Below are 19,417 nucleotides of genomic sequence, written 5' to 3' on the forward strand. Positions count from 1 at the left end.
ACTTCAGAGGAACTCAGCCGACTCTGTCGAAAACACGAAATGTTCTCTTGAATATGAGATCACTTCCATCTTTGCAGAACCTTTTCCCGTTAAAGACTATTTGACTTTTGAGTTCAGTCGTTTTCCCTTATGAGAATTTAGGTGAGGTGAAGCCCTTCACTGTTTCCGTGTAAAATATGTATATTTAAGTAACTTTGTGATGAATTACAACTGTGTTTACGTCTCCCTAGTTTCAAAGAATGTAAATATTTGGATTATGTATCTAATATGTTGGTGATATGCAGGGATATCGTGGATTATAGGGCTTCTCATGTACTTTTTTTGTTCCAGTCTTATATAAAGTACCTAAAAGGGATAAAAGTACAAGTATCTTAACAGAAATTGACTTCGGTAGAAGTTGAAGCCACTTTTTTATAATATTACTAGTAAGTAAAAGTCTTGTCTAGTTGTCTTTCAACTCAAAGGTTGTGGGGTTCAATTCCTGGCTCTGCTAGTCTATTGGCGTGTTTCCACTGGCTTCGCTCGACTCGCCTCGGCACGGTTAAGATACGTTTCCACTAGTATAGTAGCTACCACTAGCATTTTTTTAGTACCTGTTCTGGCGAGGTCCCAAGCGGATCTGAGGCGATACTATGCGTGACGTCGCCAGACTGCCGGCCACTGATTGGTCAGAGTGGTGTCACAGGAAGAGACGTTCGACACAAGAATCAAGCAGAACTGTAGATCAGTTAAAACGACTTAACAATCCTAAAAACGTGGGTTAATCTCCAACAGTTACCAAGGAAACGTCTAAAATCTCAATATTTCACATATCCATATGTGTCCTTGAGCAAGACACTAAAGTGTTATAAGCAGCTCATCAAGACGAGAAAAGCACTAGACGAGATGATCCAGTCAGGACTAGACGATCCAGTCAAGACTAGACGATCCAGTCAGGACTAGACGATCGAGTCAAGACTTAGACGATCCAGTCAGGACTAGACGATCCAGTCAGGACTAGACGATCCAGTCAAGACTTAGACGATCCAGTCAGGACTAGACGATCCAGTCAAGACTAGACGATCCAGTCAAGACTAGACGATCCAGTCAGGACTAGACGATCCAGTCAAGACTTATACGAAGCGTGTAAACGGGTGAATGGTAAAACTATAGTGTTATTCATCAAGACAAGGAAAGCTCTATATAAATACAGACCATTACTACTTCTTCTGAATTTATTTGGTAGTAATGAGGAACAAAGATAGTTACAGCAAAAAAAAAAAGTCAATGAGCTTGAGAAAAACACAACTTTTTATTCACATTTCCTCTGGAACAGCAAAGGAATCCCTTGTTTTTCACTGAAATCTTACATAATTGCTCCCCAAATATCCCAGCATGACGCGACGCGGAAACAATCTCCGGCATGTAGAACTTGCGAGCGTGGGTCGCCGTGGTCTTCACAACACCACGTCACGTGGATCAAGAAACACACAACACACACACACACTCTCATACTTTTACAACCCGCTACCAAGGAATTCCTCCCCTTACAGTGAAGAGCGGCGTCATGATTGATGGGCATTGCGTTTCCCAAACACGAAGCAGATGTTTCGACGTGTGTGTGCGGACGGGGGGGGGGGAATGATGTAAAAGTGAAAAAGATTATCTCAGCTCTGAACCACGTCATCTCTTGTTTAAAGTCTTTTTGCAGTTTTCAACTCATTCATCATGTTCACTGTTACTTCGTCGTTAATGAATCCCTCTTCTATCGCATGTATAACATTCAATTTTTTCCCTATTATTTGGCTATTTGGAATCTCAATAAGTGCAGGAGTGTTAATTATTACAATTATTCCTCACTGTGTCTCAGCAGCTGCAGCTTTATTTCACTTCCTAAGTGAGTGATTGATCCTGAGTCTGTTTCCAGGCTACACATGGTTAATGTGACAAAACAGATATATATAAATATATAAAAGGTCTGCGCTTAATTAGTTGCTGTCATCCCTGAGTAGAACGTGTTTTTAATCGGGGCCGAGTATCAACAGTGTGTATTAAACGCCGAATTTAAACGACAATAACGATGACACACAGTGTCGCGTACAGTGTAGCGCCGGCCCTAATTATAAGTGGACACACACACACACACACACACATATATATAAACGGGAGTGGCGGCTCATTGCTGCTGTTTAATGAGCCGCAAACACAAAAACAAAACGGGTGGAGTTTTGATTGATTTAAGTGGTGGGAAAAAATACATTTATTTAAGTAATATTATAAATGATTCACTTGTTTCTGAAGTCGTCGCCGAGTATAAGCTTGGTAATAACGATGGAAAAACGAGTACGGGACATATAATGGAGGATGAATTTCCACTTTTATAATACGGTAATTTGTCAATTTTGAACTCTCATGTGCCGTTATCCAAGCTCTTATTGAGAGATTACCACGGGAATAACAGGGTGTAACCGTTATATTATCTCTTTATTGCACTGAAATGTAAAAGTTACCGTAACTTCCTGAACAAGTGAAAAATGGCCACTTTAAATCATATTATAGGCAGTTTTAAGCTTTTAAGATTAGTTGTTTTTGTATTGATGTAGAAACATGAATATGACACAGAATTATACCCAACTCTGAGCTTTTCCTTGTCACTTAATCTGCCTCTCTTGTCATAATCCCTTCATTTAGATTTGATAGAACGTAAACATTTGGTGTATTTCCCTTTGAGATCTGAAGTCGCGCACTGACTGACTGACTGACAGACTGACCACGTCCAGGCTTTTGTCGGTGTCTGTAATCAAGTTGATTGGATGCAGCCAAAAACACAGGGACAAAAACACGAGTGCGTTTTTGATTTACGGTCAAAGCCGTTTTGGCAGGGTTCGACGCCGGCGTTCATAAATCGTTCGCGGCGCGGCGGAGAAGTCGAGAAGGCAGGAGAAAGAGAGAGAGAGAGAGAGAGAGAGAGAGAGAGAAAAGAAATAGCTGCTGATTTTCAATAAATATATAGAAGAGCATGTTGCGCACAAGTAAATATTTGACTGTGTTTTAATTCTTTGGTGGTTTTCCCGCCGTCCTTCCAAAAGCCTCAGGATTTACTAATAAACGCTATTAACTATTCTTCCTCTCCAGGCTTCTCCATCCATTCATCCATCCATCCATCTCGGCGCTCCGCCCTAATTTGTCATCAACCACCAAGAAGCCTGTTTATGATCGCTCCTCTCGCCTTTCAATCCCCCGCAATTCATCTTTTCACTCCTGGCCGCCGTCCGCCCATCTGTCATACGTCTTCAAGGCTCAGTCAATGATGACTGTGCTCGCAAACACATTTTGTGTCCTCATCCATTTCTTCTCTCTCTCCCCCCCCCCCCCCGCCTCCCGTAATAAATCCATCCGCTGGTCTTCATTTCTTCTCAAAGCCCAGCAGGATCAGCGTCTGCTTCAGGGCCGTCTCCTCCACGAAGCTGGCGTCCACGTTCTCCTGCTCCTCGAAAGGGTTCAGGGCTGGAAGGCAGGAGGTGCGAGTTAAAGGAGTTTATATCACAAAAACACACTATACATACACACTATTATTCCTTCTGTGGATCGTGATGGAAACTGATGTAAGATGAAGTACCAGAATCCAAACCCAAACCACCGCGCAACCTTTGTCTGTGCGTTCAAACCAAGCGTCGCCAAATTAAGGAACTGACCGACGTCGAGTTCCGTTGGTCAACTTAAGCTAGCCTCACGCTACACAGACGCAACGAACTCTGTAACCCGGTTTTCAACGTTTTAATCCTAAGAAAGCGCCAGACTAGACGATCCAGTCAATACTAGACGATCCAGTCAATACTAGACAATCCAGTCAAGACTAGACAATCCAGTCAAGACTAGACAATCCAGTCAAGACTAGACGATCCAGTCCAGACTAGACGATCCAGACTAGACGATCCAGTCAAGACTAGACGATCCAGTCCAGACTACACGATCCAGTCAAGACTAGACGATACAGTCCAGACTCGACGATCCAGTCAAGACGCAGGACTTGGCGTTTGATCGGAACCATTTCAGGGAGGAGATTACAGGGATTTGGGATCTCACAAGAAACTCGCTGGGATTTAACGTGACTTCAGAATGTAAACGTCGGCGTCGTCAGTTAGTAGCTGTTGCGTGTGCTTGGAAACCGCAAATAAACCGTGGACGAAGTCGAGGCTGAGAAGACGGAACCAACTTGGGCTTGTAGAAGTTACGGCTCTAAAGTACGCAACATCTGTTTACCGCTCAGCTTAGCAACAATCGCTACAGGATCATTTAGCCGGATAATCTGTTCAAATCAGCCTAAAATCGGGCCAGATCAGGACCGAAACCTGGCCCCAATTATCCTCCAGTATGTTTGATAAAACATACTTTTGTTTTCTTCCCATTGACTTTCAATGGCAGTTCGTCAATAAGGGGGCGCTTGAATCACTTGAATCACAAAGAGTTTCTGTGTGATTTTCACTCCCAAAAACTGATTGCATTTAGTATTTTGATCAAAAAGTGTTTGTTTTTCTACGTTTTTGTGAGTGTGTCCAAGAGGAAAGGAACTGTGGCCTTTTAACCTGGAAAGTCGCTGGTTCATTGCTCACCAGGGCGCAGATAAGGGGGTTAAAACACATTAGTGTGTGTACAAATGAATTCTAAATCATTTTAAACTTCTCATTTGTTTAGGCTCTAAAATGACGACAAATGCTGTTTAATACATGTTTTTCAGTGCAGCAGCAGCAGCAGACGTCACACAATTGTTTGTGAATCAGCAGCGATCGGTTGCACCTGTGATTCTCCCACAGCTGAGAGCAATCAGTGCAGCAGGGAAGAGTTCTTAAAGAGGAGCTGGAGCTCAGTTGCTCTTTTGTCTCCAGAGGGTCAACACCTCCAGTTGACTCTCTGCTTTACACTGACTTGGGCTGGGTTTAGAGAATGTGTTTTTTAGTGTTCTTTGTAATATTGTGAAATCCATCTGTCCGGTGACTTTTTAATTTTATATTATTGTTAATATTAGTGTGGGAGTTTTATATTCTCACTGTTCTCTTGGGGAGGAAAAAACCCTACAACAGCCAAGAGTGACGAAGGGCCAAAAACTGAAATGTCAGATTGAATTTTAGCTCCGGAGTAATAAGATTGTGGGGTTTTAAATGTTTTTAAAGGGGACATATTATGCAAAAATGAACTTTTTAATCATTTTTAATACTAATATTTGGGACTCTGGAGGCCCTATGAGTAGGCAAAGTGTGAAAAAAGATGTTTTTTGTGGTCCGCCTCAGTCTAAGTACAGGAGATGAAACGCACGATGTTGACTTCCGCGCATAGTGCTACGTCACAATGACACATTATTGGAATTTCAGCTTTGTCCCTAAAAAAACTGCGAAATAGTAGTAATAGTCCACAAAGTGTTCTATTCTTGGCTCCACAGTGCAAGACACAGAGGATTTACGTGTCCAGTGGATACATGTTATATATAACGGCAATGTGCCTGCTAGAGTCGGCAAATGACCGTTTTTTTTCCCGAATGCTAACTGCTGTTAGCTTGCCGGAGCCTCAGTGACGCTGACGTAGTTTCCTGTGTCTCATTTGCATTTAAAGAGACAGGCGCTCAAAACTGAGCGATCTGAACAGGGCTGTTTTGAACTGCGATGGTGCTTCATTCTTATGGTATTTTGACCAAAGCATGTCACAGACATGTTCATTAGGACACCAGGGAACTAGCATAACTTATAGAAATGGGGTATAATATGAGGTCTTTAAGCAATTCTGTCTTTAATAAATTGATATCGAGGAAAAACTGTACACAGAATCTCTCTCAATCCTCCAAAGGCCTATGTATCTGGACCAGGAAGGATCCAGACACATATATATATGTTTTACCTTGTTCTTCTATATCTGAGAGTACTTTTGCCAAGTAGGAGAGAGGCAGAAACTCCGGTCTGAAGCTGGACTTGTCTCTGCCGGTGAACGCAAATCCCTGAGGAGGAAGCACAGGGGTATAAAACAACAAGTTTTTCTCTACAAATGTGCAGCAGCAAAATCCTTTAACAAACTTTTAAAAGTTGATGAAATTGTATTTTCTTGTCATCACATAAAAAAGAAAAAAAAAACGCCCCTGGCTGTGTAGGCTGAGAGCCAATTAGCCGACGGACATTGACCCCGGCGGCTTGGCGAGGTCGATGGATGCTCAGATATCGTTTTCTTTCTTGTTAAGTGTCACACAGTTTATATAAAATGATGCATAAAAATCTGTGAATAAATCTGTGAACGTGCCGTTGTTTTCAGCTACCTTGCTTTTGTCGTGCTTCTCCAGCAGAGTCCTGACGTACTCTCTGGAGATTGAAGCCGAACTGACGGGATGATCCCACATATGGTAGATCCTCTGCTCCATGGGCTTCAACACACACACACACACACAGAGAAAAATCGATTTTTACATTTTACACATGTAGCTCATGTCACGATACACAACAAAAAAAATCTTCCCCAAAGGACGGAAAAACATCTGTGGCTCCGCTATATGTTGCCAAACGGAGCTGAAATCCATTTCTCTGGAGTTGACTGCTAATGAGGAATTCCATAAAATAATAAAAAAATAAAATCCTGTTCTTCAACGCTGTGAAATGCACAGTCATTATTACGGCGCTGCTGAAGAACTTCAAAGGTTGTGTTTATATCAGAGGGGACGAAACAAAGCCAAGCCGGCTGGCAGCTTTTTTAAAATTAATCACTATTAGTCGAGTTGGCGATATAGATCCAATCTTCTGTCACAGTTAATGAGCTTTTATTTGAATGATATAGTGTAATTCCCCCCCTCCCCCCCCCTCCAGTGGTTAAATCTAGTAACCATTTCATCATAAAACAAGGAGGAAAAAAGACACCGCTTGGTAAACATTGTGACATTTCAGGACGAATAACGCAAATTAAACGCAAAGCGGTGCAATCACTCTTCACCTCTGGTGGTTCCTGAGCGCAGCGATCCCTGAAAAATGGTTGATTTAGACATTATTTCAGCAGAATTAAGCAATCGCTCTTTAGCCAAGGGACTTCAAAGTCAATTTGTAGTGTTTTATATAATAATCACACAAGAACGGTGATGTGTATTTCACTTAAATCGGAACGAATTCAACCATACAGGCTGCGACGCCACCTTTAACCCGTTAGCGCAAGCGCACTTTGCGTTACCGTAATTACGCGGCGGTTTGCGCCATTGGAAAAATTCCAACGGTTTCTGAAAGCTGAGAAGTTGCACGTCGAACCCAACATGCGGTTATTACGGTAATTTCACTCCCGCCGTTGCAGGAAGCCGGCGAATCAGCGCCTTCGTCAACAGGGAGGAGAGAGTTCGAAAAACGCCTGTGCATAGTTTCCATTCTACTACAAATATTACTTTAAATATGTTTCAATTTCAAATTTAACATGCAAAATCGGGCGTTTTGTGTAGAACTAGTGTTTTTTCAAAATAAAATTGTTAATATACTATTTTAATGTGCCTGATATTGGAAGTTATGCTGGAAAATGGTCAAAAACACTTACTCACAGGACATTTTCTGGCCCGTTTATGGTTAAAATAAGCTAAATAAAATCCAGACAGACGGACATTATGAGGCTTAGGTCTCAAAGGGTTATCTTTAAATTACATGTGTGTGTAGAGTTCCTCTAACACATGCAACATTGTATATTTTCACAATAAAAACTCACAATAATGAATTAATGAGGTTCTTTTGGTGGCGAGTGTGACAGACGTCTCAACCGTTTGGTAGAGGCCTGTATCTGAAATACTTAAAGGTCTAATTTAAAAATATATATTGATTGTTGTCATTGTTGTCATAAGTATATAAAATAAAATAATAAAAAATGCAAAGAAATCATTTTCCCTTCGCTTTTTTCTTGGTGCGTATATTAAAGGGTTAAGATGTGGATCGTGGTTGGGTATTAACTGATAATGGGTGAGGTTTTGGTTGGAGTTTGTAAATGAATGGAAGTCAATGCAGAGTCCTAACAAGAAAAGCTGTGCGTGTGTGTGTGTGTGTGTGTGTGTGTGTGTGTGTGTGTGATGTACCTGCTAAATATCTGCAGCCTGACAAGAGTCACCCAACAAAAATTTGTAGGGCAGGAAATGGAACACTCAACATTCCTCTCATCGCAACACAAACCAGAGCCATAAAACAGACTGAATCCACTCGTGAAGTTACACAAGAGTTTGAGCATAAACGCACCACACACACACACACACACTTACGAGCCAATTACGCACACGCTTTGTGATTAGCTTTAGCGAGATGAGACTAAAAATACCATCAAACTCTTAATTGGAGCAGAATGGGAAGTTTCAGGGAGAGAACTAAGAAAACTGGATTATGTGAGCAGCAGCAGCAGCAGCGTGCATTGTTTCACTCGATGAAGGCTGAGAGATTCACCACAGGGCAACAATCCGAGCTGGATTTTTTTTTGTTTCACCTCACATAAAAACTGCAGACACACACACACACACACACACACACACACATTGTGAAGTACCTGAGGTAGTCTCTTCAGTATGCTGAACTTGAGTCTCTCATTGGCATCGCTGTTGTCCAAATCTAAACACAAACATATGGGGGGAAAATATGACAAAATGAAGTTATTTTCTGAAAATAATATTGGAAGGTAAAAAAAGAATGCAAATACACTTATTATTAACACTTAGAACACACAGCAATAGGCTGCTTTTTTACATGACTCAGTTAGGCTATAAGAATGTGTCTTATATCCCTTATATCTGATGAAATTATTATTTTTTTCCATTTTCACCAACTATATATGAACACACCTGAGCAAAAACACCTAAAAAATCGGATTCAATTTGTCAAATTTGGAAATACGTCACAGTTAAAGTGCCTTTGACTTGTTTTTATGAACAAAAACAAGTCTATTTCGTTGACCTATAAACCCCCACACACACAGGATGTCCATATAAGGAGTTGTGTATTATTATTATTATTATTCCCACGGCAATGTAACAAGGGTGCACCTGCGGCACAGTTAAATATCATAAGAATAATATACCTCATGTGCCCAATTACAACACATGCCACTTAAAAGACACAGGAGCTGATTGTCAGTCATTCATAACCCAACAGTTGACATAGTGAGACGGTGACATTTCACAATACACTTCCTTCAAATTCAGAAATTAAAGCCACCAGAGACTGTCAGTCATCCGTAAACTCCAAGGACTTTAACAATGCTGCAGAAATAATCAGTCTCCCCACACACAACCTCATTGAACTTAATAACGAGGCCATTTTATGCATCGCAATTTCAATAAAACACTGTCCGACTGTGATCGGAGCTGTTTTATGTGTAAAGTATGTTCAATTTATTAGGTGACGTATTGTTAATTCTTATTTGGGTTTAATTGTATGACTGAACAGCCTTAGAGCGATCGCGGTTTTGGTGGAAGTTGTTCCTGTGAAATCCTTCATTTCAAATAGGAACTAGAAAAGCACTCGGAGAGCGCAGACCTCCGCCAAGGCAGCTCAGAATACAAAATACACCCTGCCGGCCCAAAATTTAATCACTTGTTCCTGGTCCCATTGCGGATATTTCCTGAAAATTACATCCAAATCCGTACTTGACTTTTTGGAGTTATGTCGCGAACAGACAGACAGACAAACAAACTCCAGCGAAAACATATACCTCCTGGCGGAGGTCAAATATAGGTTCAAAGCTAAAGCTATTCTCATTAGCATCAGTTGTTCTTGTGGATTGTCCTGTAATATGCATGTATTCATCCGGTAAAAGAGTGAAGCCAATGCAGATAGTGGATGAAACCTGCGTTCTCTTGAATGGCCATCAGGGGGCCACTCCACGAGTTGCAAAAATAATCAAAATGTTTAATTTAAGGGGTGGAGCTCAGTGGCAGAATTGACCAATCAAATCACACAAAGGAGGCAGGGCTTAGAGAGTGGACCAATCAAATTATGCACAACGACAAAACAGGCCAAACTATAAATATCGTTAGCCTCATAGCATAGTTGCCTAAGCCATAATTTAAAAGTTTTTTTCGGAAAACAAGAAAAACTATTTTTTTAGCAAGCATATTGGTATAGTTAGGCAGATATCAATTACAAAAAAAAGGGCTTTGGCAATTATGCTATTAGGCTAACGATATGTCATATCTTGATACATAAACCACACTTTTACATTCTAAATCGCTCATTTCTCTTAAAATTGCGTTCTGCGACACAGAAAAGTTTTATTTCAAGTCTTTAATTCAATTCAAAAGTGTGTTTTCTCCGTAGCCCTCATAATCACAAGTATACACTCTCTAAAAACCCGCCTCTGAGATCGGCCGCCATCTTGTGTCTCGTAGACGGACCCTTGACAATAAAAAGCATGTCTGTCGACGACAGCACGGTCAGCAGAAGCATGTTTGTATGCTAACATGCTCGAGATAAACACAATAAAGATTATCGTCTGCGTGACGGTGTCGCATGCTAGCACGCAGATGCTAGCAATTAGCTTTGTTTTGACTTTCAAATGTCTGCACTTATAGGCTCAAGAGGACTGTTTCACTCGAGGGCAGCATGTCGTGTGTGTGTGTGTGTGTGTTTTGGAAACGAGGCACCAAGAAAGTGCGCACATGTCCAGCAAATTACACTAAACAAAAAAAGACGGAGAAGAAAGAAGATATTTATTTATATTTGATTCATCCCTGGTGAGAAGAGACACATGAACCCTCCCTCTTCACGATACTTGGTTCTTTAAATAATCTTTTCATCTTTTGTTTGGTTTGTTCTCTTCATGAGAAAGAAAACCATGAGAACCAGAGCAAAGAGTGAAGCCAGACATTTTGGCGATTTTTTTGTTTTGTTTTGTTTTTCTTTGGAAATCCACACCAAGACGAACAAATAAACATCATCAGCGTAACGTCTGACCTCTGACCATGAACACCATGTTATTCCCTAGCTACAAACAGGAATGCTTCCCCCACTTTGTTTGTTTCTTTCAGCTAATTTTCTTTATCGTGATCAACAAAAAGTGTGTTGTTTTGGATCTCATGCTTTTACACTTACAGCGATTTGAGCTAAATGCTAACATGCTTTCATTTACACTACAATGCCGACCAACCAAGCACTTCTATTTGGACCCAACTGAAGACGCGTTACGAGTTCCGTGTTCCGTGCCAAGATCTGTACAGCATCCCCCATGACCCTCACATTGAGGATAAAGTGGTAGAAGATGGATTTTACCCTTGATTCATAGTTGGGCAAAGTCTGCACCAGTTAGCGCTAGTTGGGGACGCTCGGCACGGCTAATTGGCACAGAAATCTGTCCGTTTATGCGGGTAACAGACCTGACCCGACCTCAGTCGCGGTCAATCGAACATTTGCAGTTGAGTGGGTTAATCGGTCGACTTATACTCACGAAGGGTTCGTAGGAAAACATACGAAAAAGGATGTTTTTTCGTGCATTATCCAACAAAAATCCAATGACGCGCTTAATTTATTACGGATGTTTTTCCGGTCTCTAACCTCGTGTTACGGTTACTGTGACAGGTAGGGTTAGGGAAAGGGGACCGGGTCAGGGGATATGGCGCAAAATTATGTGCAAAAGCAGCCGGAAACACGGTGCATTACTTTTCGTAGCTTTCAGCACAAATCTTTCACGAGAATAAGCTGAATCGGTACACGCTAACCGATCGCGTACCGTGTTGCCAATGAAAAAGAGGAATGTGTGGAAATGGTGTCAGAAGACGAGCAAAAAGAGCGGGAAAACGACGACAGCAACGTTCGTTTAGTCTTTACCTGTTCACTCTCCCGAGAGTTTGATGCGTTCGTGGCGCGGTCGCTAAACTTTTTCAAAATGTTATGTTAAGAACTGTTCAGATAAAACAGTTTTACGTACCCGTCATGAGCCGAGACAGAAACGTTTCGGTGAGCTGGAGGAAACCGTGATCGATGTACTGCAGGAAGATGTGAGGAGGGAGGCAACGCACGGCAAACACTGCCACGAGCGTGTGGAAACCTGGAGACGGAAAAAGAAGAGGAAAGACACACACACATTTATATATACCTACACACGGTATATTCTGTATATATTGCACCTGCAGCCTGGCTGTTAGCTGCACGCTGCCTTGCTTCAGGGGTAATTTTCTTTTCTCCTTTCACTCTCGCAGACAGTTTGGGTTTCAAAAACCACACTGTTTACTCATGAGGAGCGAAATCACGGGATTATGCAACAGAAGGGGGGGATTAAAAACGCCACAAACGCTGGGAAATGAATTCAAAATGACTGAAAATGCATTCACACGCAGCTTTTTACCCATTGTCGGCTCTATGCTAATGTTTCTCATAATTTTGGTTACATTAGCGCAGCCGAGACGGTCTCAGTGCGGGTGACATGGCGGTGAGGCGGAGCGACACCAGATTATCACTTTAGAGAGTGAGTGTGTGTGTACTTGTATTCGTTGCCTCTTTAGGACCTTTTTGGACATACAAAACCGACCTTGTCAGGACCAGAAGACCAAAACCTGGTCCTCGTGAGGCAAAACCTCAACTCTGAGAAGCTAGTTGAGCTTAGATTGGTTCGGTTAAGCTTAAAATTCAGTGTGCGAAAAAGAATAGCTGTGCGAACCTGCGAGTGTGTTCTTGTATGGGTATCTTTGTGAGGACCAAAACACATATAAACCTAAGAGAGTGAGGACGTTTTGGGAAAGTGAGACATTTTGTCTGGTCCTCACATTATGTCACCCCTTTAAATGGCATTTGGACCTGGTTTCAGGGTTAAGGTTACAATTGGGTTTAATTTAAGGGTTAGGGCACTTAGTTGTGTGTTTGTGTGTACCTGGTATTCCTTATGTTGTGGGGACCTTAAATCTGTTTACACAGGGGGACTTGTCTTCCTTATAGGGATACAAAATCAAGTCCCCATAACATAAATTAAACTACATTTTTAAGTGAAGACATGTTTTTAAAGTTAATTTGAGGCATGGAGACCAGTGTGTGTGTGTGTGTGTGTGTGTGTGTGTGTGTGTGTGTCTGTCGTACCAGGTGGGAGTGGCAGACAGAGCCCCCTCGTGGCCTCCAGGATCCGAAACATGAAGTGAAACACGGACCATTCGGCTGGACTGGCCTGCTGTTTCCTGGCAAACACACACATGTACACACACGAGTTTAAATGGAAACGTTACATAATAATGATCTGGAGCACATAATACAGAACTATTGGCCGAGGGAGCTGTGTGTATACAGCAGCAGCTATATGAACGCAAAGTATAAGTTAAGAGAGTGGAAGTGTGTGTGTGTGTGTGTAAGAGAATAAACACAGCAATACTGAGAGTGTGGAACTGAAAGTGCACTGAGGTTTGATGTAACAGAGATTTAAAGGAGCTACTTTTAAGGAGAAGAAGTGGGTTACTCACAAGCACAGGGCACGAGGGCCGAGTTCATACTTCAGCCAGACTGACTCCAGCATGTGTCTGATGAGTTCCAGCTAAAAACACACACACACACACACTAGTGCTTACGGTAGGAAACGCTCCATTAGATTCAAATGAAACATTCTCTTCGACAGGCAGCTTGAGTCAGAGGCCTGGAAATTTTGCAGTACACGAGCATCTTGTCGGGAAACGGGCAATTCAGACATCTCTCTTTGAGGAAATGTTCAACTTGTTCTCTTGATCTGTTTCCTCACTCCCCCCCCCCCCCCTTCCCGTTTTCCGTTTCCACGAAAACAAAAGTGGGAACACGCCGTTTCTGACACACTCGTGCTTGACCGCGTCATTCCCCCCCCCCCCCCCCCCGCACATGTGACGGCAGCAATGACTGTAAACTGGGCTCGTGTGGAGCGTGCCAACTGTGTGCTGAAACCCCAACACCCCCCCCCCCCGCTCCATTTCCACGAATGACCTCTCGCTCGCATGCTGTTGAATAACAGGAACCTCATATTCACTTCCTGCACACCAGTGGGATTCCCTCCACCGGTGACCTCAGGGTGGGAATTTCAATTAGCGTCGTGCTCCCACTTAGCGCTCATGTTGAGGCGTTGGAGGACAAATAATGGGAATAATAAACTACTCTTATGTCGGTGTTTGCTTAATTTAACATTTTTTTAACCCCCCCGTCTTTATTCATTTATCGGCATGTTTTATGTTAAAGGTGCATTGTGTAATAAATCTAAAGCAACTGGCCATAAAATCCTCCTAAATATGTCACAGAGACTCAGGAATAATGTTCAAATAACAAACTGAACTCACCAACAACAGTACAGACAAAATATTTGCATAAAAAAAAAAAAAATTTGCAGACTGCATATCATGTTTATGTTTTGAAATCATGTTTTCGGCATGTGGCGCCACCTACCGCCGTCTACCAATCATTGCAGTCAGTAGAGTCTCAGCTGCCGTGCAACAACGGGGTTGCCAGTTACGTCAGAAAACGAAACCTAAAAGACCTCGGTATTTTGAATTTGATTGTAGTAACCGTTTTTGGCCACATTCTTACATATGGCACCTTTAACTGTATTAATTGAGGGAGTTGTTGTTTCTTGTTTATGATTTCGTTTGGTGTTTGTTTTTTCAAAAAAACAGTCGGTGGGTTTTCACCTTTGCCTAATTCAATTAGATTTGTGTGTCTTTATTTTTTTTATTCATGGTCTCGTCCAAAGGACCGCCCCCCCCCCCCCCCCCCATGTTTACATTTTCATTCATCTTCTCGGCGGCGATGAGGGACGGCCGGCGTGGTTGAGAAGCTTCTCACGTCGGCGCATTACAGCCTTCACTTGTCTGTGTGTAATGGTTTGACCCTGAGGAAAGTGCCGTTCAGTCAATACCCTCTAGTCTTTTTAATCAGGCAGTCACAATAAATCAGCACAGGCTTTGTAACTTCCTACTTGAACTTGTGTGTTTTAACAAAGCGGTGTGCCTCGAATGTAATGAGAATCCATTTGTTCTCTCACGGACACCACCGTTAACTACTTTCTCTCCCATGTATTTATTTCTATGTTACGTAACGCGGAAGCCGACAGTGGTATTAATCAGCCGAGTGGTGCATATTAGCTGCTCGGTAAACACAGATATTTCTGTAATTATTCAACCGCAAGGAAAAAATAATAATCGACAACTGCTGTTTATTAGCAAACATTCCTGCCACTGAAGTTGTTAATGGCATAAAATAAATTATTCAGAGTTTAATTTCTTTCTTCAACAACTAGCATCTGTTGTGCTTGTTTTCTGATGTAATGCAGGCCCTTGACAATCAGTAAATGGGATAAAAAAAGCAAAATATTTTGCAGGGAAGTTTTTGTTGTGGTTTACAGCAACTCATGATTCATAGCAGTTTACCCTGTGTGGCTTTCTATTAGAATAAAATCAGGAATCAGCGATTTGTCTTAATGAGCCTCTGGATTTATTTAGTGCAAAAATAACAAAACATAAAGTTTAATAATCTTGGGTAAAGAATAACTTTTCTGCTTCATCATAGCGGTATAGCTTTAAATATGCATTCCTCATCATTTATTGTGTGATATTTTTGTGTCTTTCGTTGATGTTTTGTATATCTGTAGCATTACTGTATCTGGGTAACTTGGAGCTGCACAGTGCAGGAACAGCAGCAAACTGAATTTTTCAATTTCAATCAAATTTGAGCAAAATCACAATCGGGATTGAAAATGTGAAGTCCTAAGAGCCCAGGTATATTTTCAGCTTGAGATTTTACTAACACATTTCATGGGTGTTTTTAGCTAGCTGTACACCACTTTTACTGCTTGAGCTGCTTTACTACAGCTAAATGTTTCTGTGTGCTTGCCTCCATCAGTTGTGACGTAAAAAACGCAGCATTGTGCGCAGTGTGGTAATGTGACCCAAAAAAAAACCGGCTGTACTGAGAAACACAGAGAAATAATCCCAGAGTGAGTCGCGTGAAGCTAATTGTCTTAATCAGCATTGTGTGAACTACTGGCTCACACATTGTCACTTGCTAGTTAGTGAAAATGAATGTGTTTTTGTTCTCTGTCACAACAGGGATAGGAAGTAAATAATAGTTTGCTGCTGTTCCTGCACTGTGCAGCTCCAAGTTACCTGGAAACAGGAATGCTACAGCTATACAATACGACAATAATGAAAGTATGGAGCTGTAATAAGAGAGGGAGATGCTCTTTATTAGTGGAGGAGAAGTCGGCCCTCTTTGCAACACTGAGCATCTGAAGTACGAGTCAACTTTATGTGAGTTCACATCACCTGGGTGGTGAGTTAGTACTATTCTTGAAGTGAAACGCACCCCGGAGGCTTCATCTTACGAGTCCTTGTGTCAGTATCTTCTAATAAGTCCAGCTCCCGGGATAAGAAAGTTTCTCACTCTCGCCGAATGGAATAAATTCAGTAATCGCCACATTTGTCTGTCGCACCATGAAGCCAAAATGATTACACACTCGCCCTGCCTCCAATTCCTTCACTGGAGGCGCAGGTTAAAACTCATGAGTCTGTCGCACTGAGCCGAGCCCGTCGACTGATCCAGCTGTGAGCTGGGATTTTCATTTGCAATTCCATAAAGTCCCAAAACGTTTTTACTATTCGATTCCAGCCTTAACCTTGACCTGATTTGATACAGTTGTGTTGACATTTGCTATGTCTGCTTTCAGTGGCCCCCATAGCCGTGAAGGGATTTACCTCCCAGGAATACTAAAGACTGACTTTACTCCACTGAGTTGACTCTATATGGTGCTGAGAGAGCGAGAGAGATTGCTCTAGATGTCACCTGCTTCTCTGCGGGGGCAAACCAAAGGCACATATTTGGTTTTTAAAGTGTGGGTCAAGCACAATTCAATATATAAAATGTGCAACCCGAGTTTAAAATGGTTACTGCAATCTGAATTAAAAAATAAATAAATAATGGAGAGTGTGTTCTGCCTCCCCGTCCTCCCCCACAGACTCCAGAGAATAAGACTTCAGAGGAGCTTACACTTACACTTTTCCACAACATAAGCAAAAACTACATTTGCAGGCAGTAAATAACATTTAAAATCTGGCTGCACAATTGCAGTATTCCTATTTAACACGTTTCCTTAATATTTCATGGTTGTTTTCAGGACAGCGTGGCGCAATAATAATTCACTAAGTGTATTTACTGACCTTAAAACGGTCCAGTTTTCTTAAAGGAGTCATATTATACCCTATTTCTCCAAGTTAAACTCGTTCCCTTGTGTCCTAATGAACATGTCTGTGACATGCTTTGGTCAAAATACCATAAGGATGAAGCACCACAGCAGTTCAAACACCCTGCCAAAACAGCCCTGTTCAGAACGTTCTGTTTAGTAGTATCTCTTTAGGTCCACCTTAAAGGTCAACCTTAAAAAAAAAGTCAAACGAAACTTAAGGAACAGGAAATGACATCAGCCACAGAGGCTACTGGGAGCTAACAGCAGGTAGCATTTGGAAAAGTGATCATTTGCCGACTCTAGCCGGCACATTGCCGTCATATATGACATGAATCCACTGGACAGATAAATCCTCTGAGGCTGGAAGTTTGTGTGGAACTCTGTGCTGCACTGTGGAACCAAGATTAGAACTATTCGCGGACTTCCAGTTTTCGGATACTGTTGCCCTCGCCGGCACTCTCGCGTATTTTACGGACAAAGCGGAGCTCCGCGAGACAACAATTCCAGGAATTTAGCGCATTGTGACGTCCCAGTGAGCGCTGAAGTCAACATCGCGTGTTTTATCTCCTGTACTTAGACTGAGGACCACAAAAACATGAGTCAACTTTTTTTCACGCTTTCTGGACTGATAGGGCCTCCAGAGTCCCAAATATAAGGATTAAAATGATTAAAAAGGTGATTTTGCATCATATGGGACCTTTTAATAGAACCATGACAACAATGTAAAAGTACAGTGTGGAAGCAGAAGGTTTTTTTTTTTTTTAGTTTTGGGTCCACATTTAGTTTGCTGCACACCCACACATTAGACAGCATGATGCACAGTCCTGCCAGGGTTTTTTTTTTTTGTATATATATATATATAACTGTACGGTGTCATAATGAGCAGAGAAGCAACTAAATGTGAACATAAATAACACAGGGTTTCAACTTAAATGGCTTTTATAATACGTTATGTGGAAGGATATGCATTCAATATTTATGCCGGATCTAAAGAAACGGGGAAATAAATCGTTTTAGCGGCAAAATGTGAATTGACACTTAGTTCTAAAACTCTGTGGAGCTTGTGGGCTACTGTACGGTGTGTCAGAGCATCATCACGATGATGATGATGCTGTCAGAAGGAAAAATAAACCTGAAACTAAAAATAGTGGGCATGACAATATACCTCTGTCCCCCAGGCTGCAGTTAACCACTTCATGCACACAGACACACGAGGATAAAAACAAAAAAACAACAACTGACGTGTGGTTAAGGAGAAGGCGGAAAAGGGCACACATCCATCTGCTGCCACCGTTTCCAATTGACTGATCGCCACTGTGAGTGCCACTTAACCTTCCCCCCCAAAAAAAAGACGGAGGGCAAATATTAAATAAATAAAAAACGCTAAGAGCTGCTGCACTGCTTTTATATAACAGTCTTTGGGAGGGAGGTTGTGTAGAGCTCGTGTGCTCGACAACACAACACAACACACACAAACACTGTACTAACCAGTTTGGCTACGTAGCAGACAACCAGTGAGTCAGTCTTCTTCTTTCCCAGGCGAGGCAGGTGCCTGTTGAGATGCTCTCGCAGCTTGTCAACCGTCTGCAAAAAAAACAAAAAAACACACACACTGATTATTTTCTGTGAATGTACTCTGTGTGTGTGTGTTTTGAGAATACTTTGCAGTGCACTCTGCAGGGTCAAATTGAGTTCACCTCCACTTCCCCCCCCCCCCCTCTCTCTCTGACTACAGTGTCCCAAAAAATTGATTAAACCATGGAGGAGCAGAGAGTGGAATGAAGGAGAGGGAAAAAGAGGAGAAGGAGGAGGAGAGTCCGGGAGTCAGTGAAGAGGTGGGCGCAAATGAGAGAGAGCGACAAACGGCGTAAATCTAAGAGAGTGAATTGATATCCTTCAGGGGGAGAAGAAGGGAAAGAGGAAGGAAAGGAAGAAGCGATGAGGAAAGAGGAGAGGGTAATTCTAATAATAACCGGGGCGACTGTTGCCATTTAAACTGAACTCCATTAAACTCTTTAAAGAACTCTGCTGAGCACAGGGGAAAGTGGAGGATATGAAATTGTCCATCAAATGGCAACCCCAAAAAAAAAAAAAGAAGCAGGGCAAGGACCTTAACATGCCCCTTCGTGTGAATTGTCGACTCATCCGAGGCGTTACAAGAGGGGGGGAATAATCTGCTGTCAGCGTCTCACAACGGATGTTTAGTAGTCTGTGTTTCGGCCCCGCGTTCAAAGATGAATCCCGCCTCCCGCAGAGCCCGAACGCTGTTGCACATCAAAGATCCGAGAGG

General features: G+C 42.1%; 1 protein-coding gene across 1 annotated transcript in view; it reads right to left on the bottom strand.

The window, feature by feature from the left end:
• Positions 1–1,884: 1,884 nt before the first annotated feature.
• Positions 1,885–19,417, bottom strand: part of gsap (gamma-secretase activating protein) — a gene marked incomplete at its 5' end in the record, with an annotated part of 40,652 nt that continues 23,119 nt past the window's right edge. The window contains 8 exons of the mRNA XM_083906622.1: positions 1,885–3,486; positions 5,869–5,965; positions 6,278–6,382; positions 8,509–8,570; positions 11,881–12,000; positions 13,023–13,117; positions 13,397–13,467; positions 18,616–18,711. Of these exons, the coding sequence (XP_083762748.1) occupies positions 3,386–3,486; positions 5,869–5,965; positions 6,278–6,382; positions 8,509–8,570; positions 11,881–12,000; positions 13,023–13,117; positions 13,397–13,467; positions 18,616–18,711 (747 nt within the window). The 3' untranslated portion in view covers positions 1,885–3,385. The remainder of the gene's footprint in view (positions 3,487–5,868; positions 5,966–6,277; positions 6,383–8,508; positions 8,571–11,880; positions 12,001–13,022; positions 13,118–13,396; positions 13,468–18,615; positions 18,712–19,417) is intronic.

The sequence above is a fragment of the Microchirus variegatus genome (assembly GCF_963457635.1).
Source record: "Microchirus variegatus genome assembly, chromosome: 20".
In the NCBI taxonomy this organism is placed as follows: Eukaryota; Metazoa; Chordata; class Actinopteri; order Pleuronectiformes; family Soleidae; genus Microchirus; species Microchirus variegatus.